Source organism: Choloepus didactylus, chromosome 5 (assembly GCF_015220235.1).
Source record: "Choloepus didactylus isolate mChoDid1 chromosome 5, mChoDid1.pri, whole genome shotgun sequence".
NCBI lineage: Eukaryota > Metazoa > Chordata > Mammalia > Pilosa > Megalonychidae > Choloepus > Choloepus didactylus.
In genome coordinates this window covers 86,699,016-86,720,690 of record NC_051311.1, presented here as the reverse complement: position 1 = coordinate 86,720,690, position 21,675 = coordinate 86,699,016, and the positions used below count along the sequence as shown (strand labels likewise).

General features: G+C 38.2%; 1 protein-coding gene across 1 annotated transcript in view; it reads right to left on the bottom strand.

Moving 5' to 3' along the window:
- Positions 1-21,675, bottom strand: part of LAMB4 (laminin subunit beta 4) — a 93,783-nt gene that overhangs the window by 11,492 nt on the left and 60,616 nt on the right. The window contains 9 exon segments of the mRNA XM_037837461.1: positions 2,382-2,526; positions 5,733-5,945; positions 6,677-6,882; positions 9,647-9,807; positions 11,777-12,152; positions 14,902-14,995; positions 19,863-19,920; positions 19,922-20,072; positions 20,921-21,145. Coding sequence (XP_037693389.1) covers positions 2,382-2,526; positions 5,733-5,945; positions 6,677-6,882; positions 9,647-9,807; positions 11,777-12,152; positions 14,902-14,995; positions 19,863-19,920; positions 19,922-20,072; positions 20,921-21,145 — 1,629 coding nt within the window.

The following is a 21,675-nucleotide window of genomic DNA, read 5'->3' as shown; positions in this document are numbered from 1 at the left end:
TGAAGTAGAAGGTGAACTGTTGGTATTTGGTGTAACAACCATTTGCCACCCTCCAGCTCCTTACTGAGTACCCACTATGCACAATGCCCTGTGGGGGAAGTTTGGAATGGATTAGACATGGATTTTATCCTCAAGGGATTTACTATTAAGTGAGGAAATATGTCATTATACATGAGTATTGATAATCTAAGAACAAAAGTGATAAATATAAGGTGAAATGCTAAGGGATTCAAAGACATTCTTAGCTGAGGGAATAGTCAAAACAAAAGCTCAGGGTACAAGAAACAAAGCATGAATCATTCTTGGCTGGAGCATGGTGTGTGTCAATGGGGAGAGCAAGTATTTGGAAAGCCTGGGAGTAGATCACACATGTCCCTAAATGCGAGGCTAAGAAACTTAGATTTCATTCAGGAGGAATCGAAGGTTTTTAGCTGTTGAGTGACACGACACAGGTATAGGCCCTTTTTGCAGTCATTTTTTGCTTTAGCCATTTTGTTTAATATAATAGCAAAATTTCACTTTCTGTGATGTTCTTGAAAAAAATGTGACTAGAACTTTTTTTATGAATAAATTAAAATCTTATTTTAAACAGACTCAGGGAGTTGGCTATTTAAATAAATGATAACTGTTAAAAAAGTTCTAATGAAAAGTGAATTTACTTCAATCACTTATTCATTCATCAATTTGAGATTATAAATTCAAAGTTTTATATATAGGACTTTCAGGAGAAGTGGTACGCAACTTTGATAACAAGGAACTGAAACCACAAAACTTTATAGTTGCTTCCAAATGAGAGCCAAATAGTGTGGGTGCCATATAATTTAATGGCAACTTTATTTGGCCTTTATAGCTGGTAAAAGAGGAGAAGCGATGGGTGAGGGGAGGGATCTGCAGGGCAGGAAAGCTTCTTGTACCAAGCGTCCTGGGACCCTGACCAGAGGGACATTTCTTTTATGGAATAGGATTTTCTCCATGCCTGCTCCAACGTTCATTGTAACAATCTGGACAAATTTTTTTCAATTCCGCAGGTTAAAGTGAAATTTCTATTAGCATTTTATTCAGCAACAGTAAAAAAGAGGAATAATAAGGGAGCGGGCTCTGTAACTGAGTGAACTAGGGAGAAAGCAGGTTATGTGGGACCACTGCTGGGGCTCGTGAGCACATTCCATCATTTTCACTCAACCGGTTTGGCAGTTTTGATTTTGTTTTTGTTTCGGTGCCTGAATTGATTTCTATCTGCTGAAATAGCTAAAGTGTTCTTCACCTCAACCAGTTCCTGGATCTTATCAATCAATACCAATCTATCAACTGAATTCACTGAAAATTTACTTTTAAATAAAAAGAATGTCCAGTAGATTGATTCTACTCATCCACTCCCCCCTTTCATTTTTGCAGATTATTTTGGTCAAAGTTAATTTCTGCCTAATTTTTTCTTATCCTGAAAATCAGGACTAGAATCTGTTAACACAATCTCTAGAGACACGGAGATGAAGGAGTCTCTTATAGGTCTTAAATAGATAATGAAGAGATTGCAGAAACTGTAATGGACATCATGGTTGTTGATTCACTCACGTGGAGAGTGTTAAATGACTGAATTTGGAAAATGGCTACAGAAAACAAAGCCTCTTGGCATTAATTACATGTAGCGCTGTACCCAAACTGCATTATTTGTGGGGCTGAGGTTTCAGATCAACTTCAGTTGCATTACTTGATTTTTATCTTTAACTGATACTTCACTGGAGTTTAAAGCAAACCTCTTTTAAAACAAGGTATGATGAATAATGAATCAAATAGTTCCTTTTGTTTAGAACCAGAAATCCAATAATAGGCTTGGAAATTAGTCAATAGTAGTTAATAATACTTAATAGTCAATTTTTTGGATGTCACTTCACTATAATATCTGACCTACAAACCAAAGGTTGGCAAATCTTGATTTCATATTCTCTTGTCAGCAGGGAAAATTACTGATACCTGATGTTAGGGAATCTCATAGAGTCATCATGTTGGACTTTTAAAAATATAAATAGTTATATAATATTTATTTAAATTTTAATGTATTTATATAGTTATATAATATTTATATAACATATATGAAATTAAACAATAACTTTAAACACCAAGTTCATTTGTTGGGATTTTTAACTAAATTCTGGGATTTATTAGTAAATTAATATTATTCAGTAAGCCATACATTTTTTGGCCCACAATTAATATTTTAGGATTATTCTCATTAAGAAATTTTAAACCAAGGGGTGTATGCATGTTTCTGACTTAGGCATGATATCTCCAATTAATATAATTTGGAACTGGTTATGATGTTTGAGTACACATTAAAAAAATAAGAAACAAAAACTGGTCCTAATATATTTTAAAAAAAATACCTAATAAGAAGTTCTTCATTTTTTTGATTAAAAGATTCATTTTTTCTTCTTTAGATTCACTTCGGTTTTTCATATCCCCTAGTTTCTCACTTAGTTGTAAGGCATTAGTTGCAGAGACTTCTGCCAATTTTCTTATGTTTTTTATCTGGAACAAGAAAAAACACAACAATGAGGAAAATACAAAAAAAAAAAAAAAAACTAGGCTCGTTCTGTGATGTTTAATTATTTAGCTGAACCAAATAAAACTGTGACTAAAAACTAAATATTTTATTTAGATAATTATTTAGATAATTAAGCCATAGATTCATTTTAAAAGGCTTTTAAAAAGTGACTACTATCTGTTTCATGAATATGTTTTCTTAAAACGAATCGATCTTATAGAACTTTATTAGTGATCAAAATTATTTGAAAACAATATTGACCTAGTATTGTTGACTTTTTCTGATACAAATCTAAAACACAAATTCTGTTTTAATGAGATTTTAGCATTCTATAATACCAATAATTTTCACAAAGTTACTTAGGTCTACTTACTATGATCATTACGTTTAATAAATTAAGAGCATTTTCTTTTACATAATTTAAAATAGCTCCTCTTCTAAACATTCCTCAAATTCAGGTAATGCACTCTCTGAAAGCTAAAAAGAAAGCCTTCCCCCTTTTAATAAATGAGTTTGAACTGAGAGCAGGCTACAAAGATAAATTCCGAACACTTTTTACACTCAATGGAAGAATGATAGGACTAAAAGGCTTGCAACCTAGAAGTGCAAATTCTTAATTGTGTGATTTGAGAACGGTCATGGACTCTTTCTTGGGATTCCAACAAAAAAGGCGGAGAAAAATAAAAAGCAATAGGACAATGTCTCCAACAAGCTGAGCTTAACTGAATGAATTAATAGTGACAGAAGTAGGGCTAATTAGGATCAAACATAATTAGGAAAAAAATCTCTATTTTCCCTACAAAATATGTCTGGTTAATTTGAGCCCTACTGGTTTTGTGAAAAAAGACTGAATTATTATCACTGGCAAATGATAAAACAAAAAAGAAATATTTACATGACTAAAAATATGTATCTTAATTCTGTTTTTTAAAGATTTTTTCCTTAATTCTCTAGAACTTTGTTAACTTTAAAACAGCAGTAAGAGTGGATAGCAGTAAAATGAAAATTCCTGGAAATAAATACTCTAGGATAGGAAAGCACCAAGAAATACAGATGAAATCCCAGCGTAGATTACACAATGTCATGTTCAGAAAGAGAGAGAATGTTAAATTACTTCACTCTTAAAGCATTTCTCTGCAATCCATCCTCTGTCACAACTGACTTCTGAGAATTCTCCCACAATCTCTTCTGGCCCTTTTCCCCTTCTAAACAAGAGCACACTATTTTATCAACATGACAACTTATGCCCCACCCCCCTCCCTTTCCATCCTTTTCTGGTTCCCCTTTTATGTACTGACTAAACCAGATTCCTTTAATATAGACTTCAGGGGTTATCTTTTAAAACTGATAACACAGTGGCAATCAGGGCTGATTTAAATGGTGTGAGATGGGACAATATAATAGTTTAAACTTTCATTACACAATCAAGGATTGTTTTAACCACTGGGATATAAGACCAGTATTTGCATCTGTTATGTTCACTGCTGTATTCCCAACATCTAGATCAATGCCTGGTCCATAATAGGTATTCAATGAGTATCTGTTAAAGCAATGAAGGATCACATGTAAGTGAAAAACTATGTAGCAAAACAGAATTGTAACTATGTAAACAAAACTTTTCAACATTTATTATGTGCAGGGACATTCACCAGCTTGGCTAACCTGAGGCTTGCTCCAGAACTTGGACTTGGGAACCAGCAGAGCAAGGACATAGATAGGACCAGCTGGGGCTCTGAGCAAAGGAGCTGAGTCTCCTGGGGCAGACTGCTGCCGCCGCCGAGTGTATATATACGTGTGTGTGTATCACCTTGGCTGTGATTCTCATTCTAAACTTGGCCCTCTATCCACTTCTTGATTCTGAGTCCCAAATGTCCTTGCATACATTTCCTTTTTGTTCAGGAGTTGTGGTTTCTATTGCTTGCAAACAGGAATGCTGACCAATATAACATTCAACTTATATTGGTAAACAAGCTCTTTAAAAGTTTTTTCTTCTTCGTCAGAGGCTCTATATGTATTTTGTCAAACAAAAAGAATAGACTAGGGAGCAAGCCATCTTCTTTTTTTCAAAGCTAGAGTCTACAATGTTTTCTCAAAACACCTAAAAGAAAACTAGGTAATTGAAAATGATACTCATTTATTAATGTGATCAGAAATGTAATGAGATCATTTAAGAATATTACAGATTCAATTATCAGATACTTAAATGTTAAAGCGTTATCATGCCTACCAACATTAGGAAGGAGTTAAAGGCATAAGGGCATATTACCATTAAAATATTTTCCGACATTAAATAAAATTCTAACATTAAAATTTGCATATTTAGTAGAATTTACAATATACCCTAGAATTTATGAAAAATTATTATTTACTTTGAGAGATCTCTAGTTTTCAAACCTTCAAGACTAGGATTCCTGTCATTTCTATATAGTGTTTACTGTAAAAAACATATCCACACAAGTTTGTGACTTACAATGATAGACTTTGAGTTCCTTCCTTTCTCTCACCTCTTTCTTTCTCTTTCTCTCTCTCCACACACACAGCCCCATCCACTCCATATAGATACATATATATAGATGGATAAACTAGAAAATATATTAATATTCCCATCCAACTCTAAATCTTTGATTATATCCATTTCAAAATTCTTATTGTATATTTCCAGGCATAACAACACCTAATATATAGAATCTATTCTCTCTTGCTTGGAAGCTGTGGTAGCTTCAGTCATGTACCCCACAAAGACATCATCAGTTCTAACCCTCAGTCCTGTGGGTGTGGACTCATTTGTAAACAGGATGTTCAAAGAGCCTATTTGGATAAGGCCAGATTGAATCAGGTTGTGCCTTAATCCATCTGACTGGAGTCTTTTTAATTAAGCAGAGGAAATTTGGACACAGTCTGTAGAAGCCAGAGGAGGAGACACAAGGAGAAGATCGCCATGTGATGGAGGATTGCCAGAAAGCCATCATCAGACTGCCACAGACTCAGGGAGAAAGCGTGGCCTTGTGATACCTCGATGTTGGACTTCGGGCTTCCAAAACTGCGAGACAATAAAGTGCTGTTTTTAAGCTTGCCAGTTCGTGGTATTTGTCATAGCAGCTCTGACAAACTAAAACTAAAGCTAAATGGCAGTTTTCAAACACGTTTGCTTCTTTACTGCTACAACTTTAAAAATAAAGCAAGAAAAGACATTGTTCATCTGATTCTTGAACTCTGCAGTCTGGTTGTCCAAATTAGGAATTGCAGATTCTGCTTCTTGGGCCTTCTGGAGGGCGTTCGTTGAGAGGGCCAGGGTGCCCCAACAGTCTGGGCCCCCACAGTGTCTGTGCCCCTCAGGGTCTGTGCAGAGCACTCCCCTACTGTGCACGAGCTCACACAGCACATTCCCTGGTCCTCCACACACCTTGCAGGAGAAATCTTTTATGTTAAAAGTCAACATGTTTGCAGAGTTCTTTTCTAATGCTGTATAAATCTTATGTCACGATATAGCACGTTAACCATTCCAATAAATAATGAATAAACATATTCATCTCAAAGGGAACCTTGCCTCTTTTCCACAAATTCTATGCTCTAATGATAGCATTTTAGACTAAATGCCATTATCTATTATGCATATTATTTTTATGTATCTCTCTCTAGAGTACCATTTCTACATGTGGGTTCCCATTCAGGCTCATTGAGGCAGGGCATTGCTTCATTCACATGTGTTTCTTTAATAGTTGTTCATGCTTAGTACATGGAGTGACCCATTTAATGTTCCCAAGGTAACTGAATAAATATCTAAGTTATTTTTTATCAATATTGTGCCAATATCATTTTTTATACTTATAGTTTTTGGTAAAACTAGTCAAATTTTTAGGGTTTCCATGTTAATTTTCATTTTATAAATAGTAATGACCTTTTACTTAGGAAGCAAGAAGATCAAATATCCATAACCTATACTATTTTGGAAATAGTAAATGATGTAAAATAATAAATAAAAATAAGCCAAAATTTGTACTCTTCAAGTTTGATCAGGTCTTGACTCAAGAAAGGCTTTTAAAATAAAATGTAAGAAGGGGAAATACATTTGAAGAGAAATTTATACCATGTAGAACTCACAAACAGTTTTACTATATTACTGTGAATATTTACCTTTTCATTCAACATTTGGATATTTGGTATCTCAATCTGCTTTAATTTTTCCAAAGACATGTTTCCTTTTGCTGTTAGTGTATCTAAGATGGTAAGTAAGTCATTCCTGGTATTTTCAGAGTTATTTATGATGGAAGTAGCTTCATTTGATTTCTTTTCAGCAGATGATGATATCTGATAATACTTCTTGATGTTCTCTGAGTAATCTTCATCAATGAAAAGTGAAGTAAGATAAATTTTGTGAAAACAAATAAAATTATATACTAGCTATCAAGATAATTACTCCACATATTGATTACTGCCTTGATATCAAATGTCAATACAAAAATTCAATACCCTCTTCCTTGAATTTGCATTTAAGGGGGAGGGACTTAGAAGTAGCATAATAGAAATTGATGTGATAGCTGCAGACCACTTTAATTAAACTCCACAGGCATGGATTTGAGTCCTGGCTTCACCCCTTACTGCCTGGGTATGTTCTTTAGCAAATCAGTTAATCTCTTAGATATTTTTTCCTTATTTGTAAACTGATGATAATAATTTGTGAGGATTAAATGAAACAATAAGAAAATGCTTGGTGGAGTACTCTACAAATGTAAAGTATTAATTATGATACCTCCATGAACTCTAAAATGATAAACCAACTGAGTTTACTTAACTACATAGAGCAGGGCCTGATGATAAATGTTGTAAGCTTCCTGGGCCATAGGGTTTCTGTGGCAACTATTTAACTCTGCCACTGTAGAGTGAAAGCAGCCACAGACAGTCTGTAAATGAAACTTTATTTACAAAAACTAGGCTGTGGGTAGAATTTGGCCTGCAGGCTGTAGTTTTCAGACCCCTGATGCTGAACTGATGACAATGGCTAACTTCTGTTGAGTGCTTTTTACATGCCTGTACTTACCATTAATTTTCTTTCTTCCGTAATCTTACAGAACACTGTGAGATGTGCATTATCTGCTCATCCTCATCTTACAAATGAGGAAACTGAAGCTCTGATGAAGTAAATGACTTGCCTGAGGGGTCATTACTAACAAGAAATGGAGCCTGGATTTGAATTAAAGTAGTGTGATTTGGAGCCTGCATTCTTAAGCACTTTTCTTTACTTTCCATATTTTTATTAAAATACAAATTCATAAAAGTAATCTGGTTGGGGAATTAATGCTTGATTGATACAGCCTCTGATTGGGATGATGGAAAAGTTTAGGTGATGGATGGTGTTGATGGTAGAACAATGTTATAAACGTAATTAACACCACTTGAAAGTGGCTAAAATGGGAAATTTTATGCTGTATCTGTTAACACAATAATAATGAAAAAAAAATGTACTTCCCTCCCTTTGATAGATTTTGTGAGACATCAGTAAAGACTGAATGGTGTTAACTACACACACAAAAAGTAATACAGTGTGTTTTAATGTCAGTTATAGTACATTAGGCCTTTAAACAATAACTCCATACTTTAGGAACCAGAGGCCCAGGGTCTTTGTCTTCACTCCTGACATTTCTACCAATGACCCAGACATGAAGCAAACACACCTTATCTTTTAAATCTTTCTAGTTCTTGGACTAGATTATCTGTTATACTCTGAATATATCCTGTTTTTCACATATTATTAAAAAAACAAAAGATGTTCCTATTGTTTAGAATCATTTCCTGCCTTTATTTATCTGGAAAATTTATCTTCATCCTGTGCAGCCCAACTCATTTAATGTCACCTACTCTCTCAAGCCTTTTCTAATAAACTCAGGAAGAACTAAGTTCTCACTATTCTGTTCCAGAAGCAGCTTAAAGATAGTCTAATACAGGCTTTCTGTTGTTTGGGGTTTTTCATATGCCAATCTCCTCTGGCAGATTGGAATAATTCTGGGCAGGGACTTGCCGTGTTCTTCTCCCTCTCTCTACTGCCCAGCACAGCGCCAGGCACTGAGAAAGAGCTTAGTAACTTGTTGGACCGTGAGTACGGGAGATTAGCATGGAGGCAGCTTTACCTTATTCTACTTGGCTTGGGAGGACATCTGATGGATTTTGGGGTCTTTCAGTGGGTGCCTTCTTTTAGATCAGGAATCAGATTAAATTACTTACCCTACATGGCATTTATTGAGCATCATCAATAGATCTTTGTAAAATATACTCCACGAAATTATAGGACTCCCCTTAGTGTCCTAATTGTCATCTTTTTAAATTTTTTCTTTCAGGTCAGGAACATTTTTTTTCTTTCAGGTCAGGAAGATTTTTGTGGGATAAAGAAAAGATGTTTTTGTCTTGAGTTGGGTTTCTTGTATACTTTCCCTCTCAATTGGGTGAGTTATGTAGGAATAAGCTCGGTGCTGCCTCTCCTGGTAGAAACAGGTTGCGTATTTCCAAACATAATAGATCTAATCTTAAACAAGAGATGAGCTATTCACAGTTTTGCTTTAGAGTTCCATTTCTTTTTCAAGTTGATCTTGGGTTTGGTATGGGTCACGTTCATTTTAAGAACTATGCAATATGAATTGAAGGTTTCTAGTATGTGGCATGACTCCAATCCCTACAAGGTTCTTATGGGAAATGTGTTTAATTCTTTTTTGCTTCTGATTACTTTGCATTTGCTGGAAATGGACTAGCTTATACCCAGGAAGGGATGGGAACACATCTCTCATTTCTTTATGGCCATATTAGACTTTCTAAGTTGTTGATTATTCAAGATTCCTTGCATGGTTTTGCATTAGAAGATTACTTTGGGTTTTAGCATTTGTTTAGTATTAGACATTATAAGCTTTACTTGTTACTTTGAGCAAATGCTAGGCAGGCTCTGCAATATTACAAAGTTCAAATATCCATTTACAAATAACACCTTTCATGGGTGTGTTTTCACGTTCTAAAGTTCTTGGACACTATGTCGGTAAGCAGGAGTTACTTACTAATGGAATGCACTACAGAGTTCGTCAACCTTTATGTGTAACAGTTGAAGTGCATTTTCTCTCTTACCCATGATGCTTGCATTATGGGCATTGGAGTGCAAATGAATTTCTTTCTGAAAGTCTTCATCCAAGAGGTCTGCTTCATTCCTTATTCTTTCTATTGTTTGTTTCAGATTTTGAAATTCATATACTGTTTTCATTTGCTCACTTAGCTGCATGGTTTGTTTCCTGTAGAGGAAATGAGGGTAACAGTTGTTGAACTTATATTTGATAGATTGGGGGAAAACACACACACAGAATTTCTAACCTCATTAGGTAACTTCAATTACAAGGGATCCTCTCCCCACCCCCCACCCCCAATTTTCCCATAGTTCATAATTCTATTTATGGCTTGTCTCTTTCCTGTCACTTCTGCTTCCTGGAATATTTAGCTCTTATTTAAAATATGACCAACATAGAAGTTCTGATTGAATAAAAGTTTCGATTTTTTCCGTTTCAATTATTTGTCTTTTTCTGTCTCCTTTTGTTTTGGGACATGGATCATTTAAATCAGGCTAAGAGGGCTGGTCCATGTTAGGCTGTGAACACAGGATAAAGTAGAACCCCTTACCCAGTCGAGAGTAAAAATCAATTCTTCATTTAAAATTATCCTGCTTTCAGCAAGTTTCCTTTTTTGTGCTATTGCCGTGCAGGGTTTTCATTTTTAATTTCTGAGAGTTACCGGGGGGTTTCTTTGTTGGACAGAGCCCTGGGTGTGTTCTCTGTCACCTTCTTTGATGGTACACATCTTTGTCCTGCACCAATTTGCTGGGTGTAGCACACACCATGGGTGCAAGTAAATCATTAATGCGCCCTTCACGATGGGGAAATTGGGTGCAAATCCTGCAGGGTATAGTTGAGGGAAACTGCAATATGAATTTTCTGAACTAATTTATCTTGGTACCAGTGTAAGGCATTAACTTATGTTTCCTGTATTTTCTGCTCTAACTCTCCCTTCTAAATCGAGAAACTTTTCCATCAGGCTCCAATTGACGGGGCTGTGATTCTTCAGCCTAATCATAATAACAACAGCAGCAGCAATAATAATAATTATTCTTATTGGTATTCCTTCGGCACTATGGTGAGCCAGACATCATTACTTAGTGGCTTATCTTGAGTAATTCTCACAAGAATCCCATGAATAGATAATAGATCCCCCTTTTTTTGGTGAAGAAACTGAAGCTTGGAGAAGTTAAATAACTTGGCCTTATATTTACACCTGTGTGACGTATATCATAAAACTCTGGGGCTTCAACTATTCCTTAATCCAGGATCTTTTCTGGGGGCATGAAGAGTATTTTTCTATATAACCACAGTGTCTGGTCTCTTAGTAAACTGTGTTTTGTGCTCTTACAAGGGTAAGTTCACTGGGTAGAGTTTACCAATATATCCCAGGAACCTATACCCACTTAATCCTGGTTTTATCCAGGGCAGGTTGGCAGACTTTTTCTGTAAAGGACCAGAGAGTAAATATTTTGGGCTTAGGGGGCCATAGTATCTCTCTTGCAACTACACAACTCTGCCATTATAAAGGGAAAGCAGCCATAGACAATACATAAATAAATGGGTGTGGTTGTATTCCAATGAAAGTTTATTTACAAAAACAGGTGACGGTTTGGAGTTGGCCTGTGGGTTGTCATTTGCTGACCCTTGGACCGGAGTAACCAACATAATCTCAAAAATGTTGGATAAATGAAAAAAGGATTCAATAAAATGTGATTAAAAATGAACTTGCCCTTTAAAGGAATTATTATCCTTGTTAATGTATGGGTTTCCAAACAATTGAAGAATTGGGGAAGATTTAGCAAATTTTTCCTGAGTGCATGGTTGAGAAAAAATATATTTGTATTAAAAACTACTCTACTATACTTCCAGTTTCATGTCCTTCAGCTGTGCTTCATTTGGGCTTTCTAATTATATTTTATTAAGTGCCTTTTTGTTATAATCAGTGGCATCTGGTAAAATCACATGCTATCCTAACTAGGTAAGAAAGAGACAGACAAACACAATTACCAGTCTGGTTATTAACTGAAGAATTATCATTTCCCTAAAGTCAATGTATATACATTTCTAAACTGAAGAATGAGGATGTTAAAGCTCAGCAGGGGTGAAGGTAAATCAGGAGGTTGGCTGTCTATTACTTGGGCACAAATCTTACCAGACAGAGTCATGATAATCCTTGACTTTTAAGAACTCCTCAGATGAGAAAACAGGATGTCTCAAAATCCCTTCTATTTCAGACATGTGCTCCCCAAGGCCTTTGAAGTCTGCTTCACAGACAGGCAGGATTTCTCTTTTATCTTCCATGTTAGCAGCCAGCCTAATCAACCCTTGCACCGCTTTGGAGAGGGAAGAAATGGTGTGATCCCATTGATCAAAGCACAAGTGACACGGAAGACAAGAAGGGAATTCCCGGCCGTGACCCCGGATGCAGCGGTCACATCGCTGGCCACCGACACCCATCCTGCAGAGGCACACGCCCGTGTCCCGGTCACACACGGGCTCCTGGGTACCTTCTCGGTTGCAGTCACATGCTACAAAAGAAGAAAGGGGGAGCAGACAAGGTCACCTGGCCTTCTGCTAACGACTAGCTCAAGAATAAAGCTCTCTCTGTCTCCTGAGAATCTCCCCAGCAAACATTTCTAAGGTGAGCATTTTAAACCAGTATGATTCCAGAGCTCTGTGCAATGTCCATTTAACTACAGCATTCCTGTTCTCATTCCCCTAACAAATCAGTTCATGATTTATATATGGAAAATAACGTCATTTTTATCATGTGGACGTGAGCATACGGATCTGGATTCTTCACCTATTCTAGCGAGGTCCACGCTCTAGAGACTTTGCTGTGATTGCTTCACAGAATCTCCGAGAATTCCCATGTCCACACTTTTTCTTAGTAAAACCCTGCCTTAATGTGCAGGGTTAAAATATTCTCTTTCATCATTTTAGGGATTGAGTTCATCTATTCTCAAATAAGGGGGCAAAATTGAACTCATTTTGTCTTAATTGAAATAAAGCAACTGATGCCATACTGTACTTTAATTGAGTAGGTTTCTGACTCAGCCCAAGATGGAGGATGGGGGGGAGCAGTTGAGTTACTGTAATTTCCAAAAGGTTAGGGGATCACTGGTATAAGCCTTTGGACTAACTATGAAGAACTAGTGATTTAAAAATGCATTTAACAGCCAAAAAATCTAGACTACAAGTTACCAAGAGATAGCATGAGGCTAGAGAATGGGGAATGGTTGCTCAATATGTGCAGAATTTTTAACTAGGTTGAACTTAAACATTTGGAAATGGATGGAGGTGACAGTAGCACGTTACTGGGAATATAAGTAAGTGCTGAATTGTCTGTGAATGTGGTTGAAAGAGGTTTAGAGTCATGTATGTCACTAGAAGGAAAGCTGGAGGTTAAACTATGGGAATATATAGCACAGTGAACCTTGTGGTGGACAATGTCTGTGATTAACACTACACATATAAATAATTTCTTTCATGAATTAGAACAAATGTATGACACTTTTACAAAGTGTTAATAATAGAGTAGAATATGGGGAAAGTGTACCTATTGCAAACTATGGACTATAGTTAACAGTAATGGCTTAATAGTCTTTCATCAACAGTAACAAATGTACCACACCAAAACTAGGGGTCAACAATGGGGGTGGGGTGGGGATAAGGGGTATGGGGTATTTTGGGTTTTCTTTTTTATGTCTATTTTTAATTTTTTTTTTGGAGTAACGAAAACATTCTAAAATTGATTTCAATGATGATTGTACAACTATGTGATGATGATACTGTGAGCCACTGATTGTATACTTTGGATGGATTATATGATGTGTGAATATATCTCAATGAAATTTGCATTAAAAACGCATTTGACAGCTTGAGTAAACATAATGCCAATTACAAATAAAAACTGATTAGCACCCCAGGCTCCTCAACTACATACCATCTGGCCAGGCCCTTTTGGCTTTGGTCCAGAAGTTTCAGCAGGGACCCTCTAGGGTGGCATTATGTCACTTCACCAGCTGGAGGCCAAGTTTTCCCCTCATTAGCTGCTGTTCCCCAGGAGCTTTAGTGGGGGCTGAGGCCTGAGACCATTTACAAAGTTTCTTCAGCTGCATCAGCATGAAAGATGAGGCATTTTATGCAATAAGATTGTTGAAATGTTAGAGGGACAAAGGGGAAGAGGCTCTCTAAGACAGATTTTCCAAGAGCCAAAATCCCTTCCTAGATTTTGAAGTAGCAATTCCACTTAGCAAATTGAGTAGGTAGGACTCGGGAAAATTCATCAAGACTATGCCTCTGAATGAGGCAAGGAAATAACAGAGATGCTTTTGGCCACAAAGGCATGTTTAGAAAGGCATGGAGAGGAGGAAAGAGTTTCCATGCATGGCTATGTAGGGGTGACCACGATGATAAGCCTGTCACACCTGACATTATTTGGATTCCTTTGCCATCTGACTTTAAATGGAGATTGAAAACTCCTGCTTCCAAGAACCAACCCAGATCTAAAGCCTGTGCTGTCTAATATGGTAGCCACCAACCACATGTGGCTATTTAAATTAAAATTAATTAAAATTAAATAAATAAAAAGTTCAGTTCCTCATTTGCTCTAGCCACATTTCATGTGGTCGATAACTACATGTGGCTAGGGGCTACTGCTGTGGACAGCACAGATGTACAACATTTCTTCCATTGTTGCCAAAAGTCCTATTGGACAGCACTGTTCTAAATCCTGTAACCAGTGCTAAAAACATGGAATGGAAGACACTGGAACAGAAATTCCATGAGGATAGGGGGCTTGCCTTATTCATTTACCACCTAGGCACTCTAAGACTATTTATTAAATAAATAGATAAGTGAATACAGTATAGACCTGGGGTCATGAGAACCACTTTTAGGAAATGCCCCTCTGCTGGCTTCCTACAAGCCATCTCCTGATCTGTACCTCAATCTAGTGTAGTTATTTTTCTCAACATGCTTCTAAATAGCAGTAAATTGGCTACGAGGCATGATCTCAGAGGTCTGTTCCATTGTGATGACTTTAGAAATTTTCATATTGGCTAAAAGTTTTAATATAGACCTAAAAATCTTTTTTATTGGGCAACAGAAAATATTATCTCCAAAAGTAGGATTAAGTTTTGTGAATTTTCAAATTAAGTCCACATTGTTAAGCGCAACAACCAAATAAAGGAATTTAATTCAGCTGGTTCATGGTGTGCCCTTGATAGGGCCAGGTTGTTGCTCACATGTCTTTTTAGAATTACTGCTAGTTACAAATGCATTGCCCTGGTGGATCACCATAATTTTCCTTGCACTCATTGCAGTGTTTCCCACCATAGCCTGATTTACACAGACATTGGCCTGTAAACTGTGAGAACAGTCATGGTTGAGGGACTGACAAGCTTTATGGTCTTAAAGAAAAATGCATTTGAATAGACAACATTTTCCCCTCCAGTGATTTAGAATATACAGCTGTGCAAAGGCAGAGGAAGGATGATTCTCATGGCTAGCATACACCCCCGACAATACCAAGGATCAGCAGTTAATGTTTTTTGGCTTAGGGCTCTTGAATATACTGCCTGTTTCCAGCTGTTCAGGGACAGGTGGCTCCAAACTGGGAAACATACACAGCTGTAAATGAAAACAAAACACTCTGGGAAATGGGCCACATTCTTTTCCTCTACCGTTATGAGAGTTCTCTCATAAGAGAGAGAGGCCAAAGACCTGGTCTAACACTCATCAATCAACTTGGAAAATATCTTTCCAAGTATGGAACGTTAGGATGTAGTTTCTACCAATTGGACTAGTGTTTTGTTCAACAAAGTAGCATTTTTATACTTGGAGAATTATCCTTTTTTTAATAAATTCAGTTTTATTGAGATATATTCACATATCATACAGTCATCCATGGTGTACAATCAACTGTTCACAGAACTATCGTATAGTTGTGCATTCATCACCTCAATCTATTTTTTGAACATTTTCCTTATATCAGAAAAAGTAAAAATAATAAATTAAAGCAAAAAAGAATACCCAAACTATCCCCCCCACATCCCCACCCTATTTTTCATTTAGTTTTTGTCCCCATTTTTCTACTCATCCATCCGTACACTGGATGAAAGGAGTGTGATCCACAAGGCTTTCACAATCACACTGTCACCCCTTGTAAGCTACATTGCTATACAATTGTCTTCAAGAGTCAAGGCTACTGGGTTGCAGTTTGATAGTTTCAGGTATTTACTTCTAGCTATTCCAATACATTAAAACGTAAAACGTGTTATCGATACAGCGCGTAAGAATGCCCACCAGAGTGACCTCTCGACTCCATTTGAAATCTCTCAGCCGCCGAAGCTTCATTTTGTTTCATTAAGCATTCCCCTTTTGGTCAAGAAGATGTTCTCAATCCCATGATGCCGGGTCCAGATTCATCCTTGTGAGTCATATCCTGTGTTGCCAGGGAGACTTACACCCCTGGGAGTCGGGTCCCACGTAGCGGGGAGGGCAGTGAGATCACCTGTCGAGGTGGCTCAGTTAGACAGAGAGAGGGCCACATCTGAGCAACAGAGAGGCACTCAGGGGGAGACTCTTAGGCACAATTATAAGCAAGTTTAGCCTCTCCTTTGCAGTAATAAGGTCCATAAGGGCAAGTGCCAAGATAGAGGGCTCAGCATACCAAGCCATCACTCCTCAATGTTTGTGAGAACATCAGCAACAATTCAGGTGAGGAAGCCCAAAACCTCTGCATTTTACCCAGCTCTTCAGGGAGGCCCTGCATATATATTTTTATTCTTTGCCCAAATTATTTTTGGATGTGTCACTATTTCACACTAACCTGTACAAACCAACCAGTTTTCACTTCCTAGGGAATAATCATTTAATGGCAGTTAATTAACTATTTTTAGGAGAGAACTAAATTTTCCTGTAACCTTCCAACTGGGATTCTTGACCAGCTTTTCTGAAAACCAAGAAGGCTAGATAATTAATGGAAGAAAATGTAAAAGGAAGTCACTATTGTTGGAGTCCTAAATTATTGATGACCAAATCTGCTTAAACAACAACTCCACAGCTAAGCTTTCAGTTGAACGAGTAACTGAACTCATAAAGTGACGAGTCTGGATCTACCAACCTTCCGCCATGAACACAGTCCCTCTACAACAGCTTCTGCTCAATATAGGGACAACAGCTGTTGTCCTTGAAGGCTGTCACATTGCTGGTGGTCTTTGATTGCTGGGCAGTGCTTTCTTATAAGGATGCAGAATCTGCCTCCTTGCAACTTGTGCCCTTGTTCTGAGCCCTGTCTTAGAAAGTTGAACAAAACAGGCAGCTTCCCTCTTCCCCCTACTAGTCCTTCTAACTGGGGATGACATCTGAATTTGTTTGCCATGACAACCACCCCTAATTCCTTCATGCTTTCCTAGAATAGCATAGTTTCTATCTACTATCCTGATTGTCTTCCTTTGGACGCAGACTAGTTTGTCGATATAACGTTTAAATCATGGTGCTCAAAAATGACAACAATGCTCCTAGAGCTGTGGGACAACTCCAACCCCTCCCCCCACGCTTTTGGAATCTGGGCCTGGCACTACCCCTGCTCCAAGTTGAACTGGCATCATCTCTTGGCAGCCCTGCCACACTGCTGGATCACTTAAAGCCTGTGTACAACGAAAATCCTCAGATGTTTTTCACAGAGCCAAGTTATTACTCCTACCCTAAATTTATGCAATGGATTTTTAAAACCCAATTACAAAACTTTACTTTTACCCTAACTTTTCATTATTTTGTTTCCATCCTAATTACAGACTGTTAGGATATCTTGAATCATGTTATGTCTCTATCATATGAGCTTATATCTTTGCAATATCTATAAATAAGCATATTTCTCCAACTCCATCCAAAGTGTTGATGAAAATATTGGACAGCATGTTTTGATCTCTCTATGGGAATGCACTAGAGACCACTTCCTGGCTGACACAGAGACATCTATCAGTAGTTGTTTAAACAGCTGGGAACCTAAATGTCCACAGGTTTCCTCTGCACTCTAATGAAAGTGTTTCCTGATCATAGAGAGGCACTTTCCTCAAGGGTTCCCTAAAGACCAGACTATCCAAAGTGCCATCTGATTTTCAGCTTTATGGGCTGCCCCTAGTTCCGTGACTAAACTGTGGTCTTTGTTGGTGCTGCTACAAATACACTTCCTAAAAGGTCTAAGAAGCATGCCAGGCAGTGAAAGCATGAACATTAGGGGTCCCTCTTGAATTAGGAAGCCAAGAAGTCATGTGAACTCTTGTGGTTTGTGACTACAGGTGTGAGAAGAAGAAGGGAGCATATAAAAAGGGCATGGCCACCTAGTACCCAGATCTTGTTTTATAATATGGTTCTCCAATAAAAGGATCCAGAGCTCCTTGGAGAAGTGGCTGATTATAGGACTGGGGCAGGAAATACACAGGATGAGCCTGAATCATCCTGTAAAGTAGTCTTGGATTACAACCCAAACTCTTAAATAAGTATCCAGGAGTCCATACTGACATAAATGATTGAATAAATTAATAAATGGGGGACAATAAACAAATCTGTACAGAAGAATTCCAAATAATTTATATAGACACTCCACAATCAAGGATATGGGGGAGTTAAGTGTGGGCTGCACATGGTGACTTCCTTCCAAAAAATACAGTATGGAAAGAGGGAAAGGGAAAAATGGTAACTTTCAGTAGAGATACCTGACAAACACTACTGCAGCCAGGTGATCATGGGAACATGATAAATATACCCTGGATATGATGTGATGAAAATGGCACTTTATCTCTGTGGTTTTCCTCTCAAAAACTCATAACCCAGTCTTATCATGAGAAAAACATCAGGCAAATCTCAATCAAGGGACATTCTACAAAATACCTGACCAATGCTCATCAAACTGTCAAGGTCATCAAAAACAAGGAAAGTCTGAGAAAGTGTCACAGCCAAGAGGAGCCTACGGATTCACGAGAGCTAACTGTGGTGTGATATTTTGCATGGGGTCTTGGAACAGAAAGAGGACATTAGTTGAAATCTAAATAAAGTATGGAGTTTAGTTAATAATAATGCATCAATATTGGTTCAGTAATTGTGACAAGCTTATCATAAAATGTAAGATATTAGTAGCAGGGGAAACTGGGTGTGGATAACCTGGGAACTCTATCTTTTACAACTTTTCTGTAAAACCTATTCCAAAATACAAGGTTTATTTTTAAAAAAGGGGCAGTACATGGTGTGTGTTTCTGTGAGGGTGGGTTGGGAGGGAGGGTTGGAGAGAAAGGAAAACACCTGCCATATATAAGAACTATCTTCAAAAGTGTAAGATTTGACCTTTGAATAGTAAGTTGAAAGTGGAGTGGAAATTAGAGGTGAGCCATGCGTGTTTCATGGAAAGACTCCAGCTTCTTAAGTTAGCCTTTGATTCCAATTAAACCCAATCCCTATATTGTGGATTTGATTCTTTCTAAAACATCCTGTCATATTTTTCCAATTGCCCTACCCACTACCATTTCTATAATGTGAAAAGATTTCAAAGAACATATCCATCAACCCTAAAAACTAATCATGACACTAACAAATAGTTGTTTCTGAAAATAGTGTTACATTCTTTTTTAAAATTCTGTGCTCATGGTTTTACTAACATGTACGGTTGAGTAGCGTTAGTTGTATATTAAACAATGCAGCTTGGTTGTCAGCACACTAGCCTGCATTCTTTAGAAACAATTAATGCTGGTCTGGTAGTAAATAAGACAACTTATTTTCCCTATACGTAAGGCAATAGGTGAACCACAAGGGAAGGACACCTGATTTTTACAATCGGAATTGTGGGTTCTGAAGACACCTGTTTATTTTCATCCTGATCAATAATCAATTGTGTTAAAGATCTATTTCATGGATATTCCCTATGACTGTGTATATGAAACAGTGAAAAGGATGGTTTTCTATAGTTTCCTGTGTATGAATTCTGACTTCCCCAGCCACAGAGAGGCCTAAGTAGGCAAAAGTAGGCAGAGGTAGGCAAAGTTTAACTTTGAGACCCTCAGTCTCTTTCTTCAGTGTTTCTCATTCTTTGTCAAATGCTGACTGTATCTCTGTATAAGACATATTGCAACTAAAATCATTAATTGGAAACAGTAAATAAAGTGTTCTTTACATATTTGGAAACCATTGCTCACCATCAATTCATATTCTGGGCACTCTGGTAAGTTTTAGTGTCTTGCCTGGTCACAGTGGCTACTTTGAGAGGTTCGAGGGTCACAGCTGCATAACTGACACTCCCACATTCCAGTGTCCATGAGCACAACAGGTCACAGGCCAGGGCTGAGCCTCTGGCAGACAAGGGCATGGGCCAGTGGCAAGGTCACAGAGGCAAGCTCCCCTGCCAGGGCGACACTCAGTGGGAATCACGCTGGAAGGATGGCCGGAGCATCCGGGGACAACAAAACCATCCTTAGAGGTAAAATCAGTGCTAACGCCGACATTTAACAAACCATACAATCAGCATTTTAGACCTGGATGTATCATTTCTCCAAAGTGCTCAAGGAAGAAACACGCTGTAAGAGCATAGGATTTCTCCATTCAACTGTTTTTGACCTTCCCAAATAGCAATTGCATATGGCTCAACCTCCTATGCTCCGAGAGCTCACAGTTAATTTCACCCCAGTGCTCACTGTTTCCTCATGGCATTCACCAAAGTTCCATTTATTTAAATGAGCTGGAAAAAAAATGGACTTGGGTGAACTGAAATCGTTAAAATGTCTCCTAAAAGCAAGCAATTATTCTCCCTATTTCTTTATCATCATATCAGACCCTGTATTTCTCTAAATTAGTAGTTCATACATTAAAGTCACTTGATGAGCATGTTACAATGCAGACTGCTGGGCCTCACTCCCGGAGATTCCAATTCAGTGGGTCTGAGGTATAGCCCAGGAATCTGCATGTTAATATCCCCCTTCTCCACCCATGGTGACTCTGGCACAGATGCACCGTGGATCACGCTCTGAGAAACAATGCAGTGAATCCACCAGGACGGTGTTAAAGGCAATGACCAGGCAAACTAACACCACCAGTGAGCACACTGTGGCAGCATCTGGAAATTCCTAGGGTGGCCCTGCCCACAGTGTTTCTGCTGATGAGGTCAGTGCAACGGCCCTACCAGGGTGCTGCTTCTGCTTGCTGGGACTGGCTTAACTGAAGGGAGCACGGGGTTGCTGACACCACATTTATGAGCTGCACTCAGCTGCCACATTTCCTGCCACCTGGAGCCATGCAGACTTACTTCTGCAGGTCTGATTGAGGGCTGATCCAAAGTGACCTGGTTTGCAGAGCTGGCAGTTCCGCCCCTGAGTGTTGTGCAGGCATCTCAGGCACTCGCCCGTTACCCAGCTGCAGGACTCCGGGTCAGTTAAGTCTATGTTGTTATTACAGGCACATGGACGACAAGGAGCTCCTGAAATTCTTGGATTTCCATAGAAACCAGGAGAGCATTCACCACAGTGGATACCTGCAAGAGGGGAAGGGGAAAGTGGATGGGATGAGAGGGGTGTGTGTGTTGGTGGGGAGTGGGGGTGGTTTGATGTAAATAGAGGATAATTGGGCTCCTCTAGGCATGATAAGAAGCTGCACATTTAGGCTGAAAAATGAAAAGTCCACTAAATTAAAACAAAATATTTATTTGTATTTATTATCCATTCAAAAATAAAAAAAGATTATTCAGAGCTAAAAGGGCCTTTCTCCAAAAGGCCTTTCTTTCTCCAAAAACTATGGAGTTGTGGTCCCAGCATTCCCCGGGTGTCCCAGTACCCAAAGCTGATCTCAGCCCCTGTTTCCTTGCTGCTTCCTAACCCTCCCCGCGTCCTAGAGGTGAAACACGGTTAAAGTGAACCCCCTGGGGCAGCCTTGCTGGGAAATCCCCAAACGGCAACAGTCTGGCATTATTAGGGAGCAGATGGAACAACCATCCCTTCTATCCAGCTCTCTCCACTCTTCCAATCACTAGGTGACCACAGCTGTTTAAGTGTCATTCTAGATGAA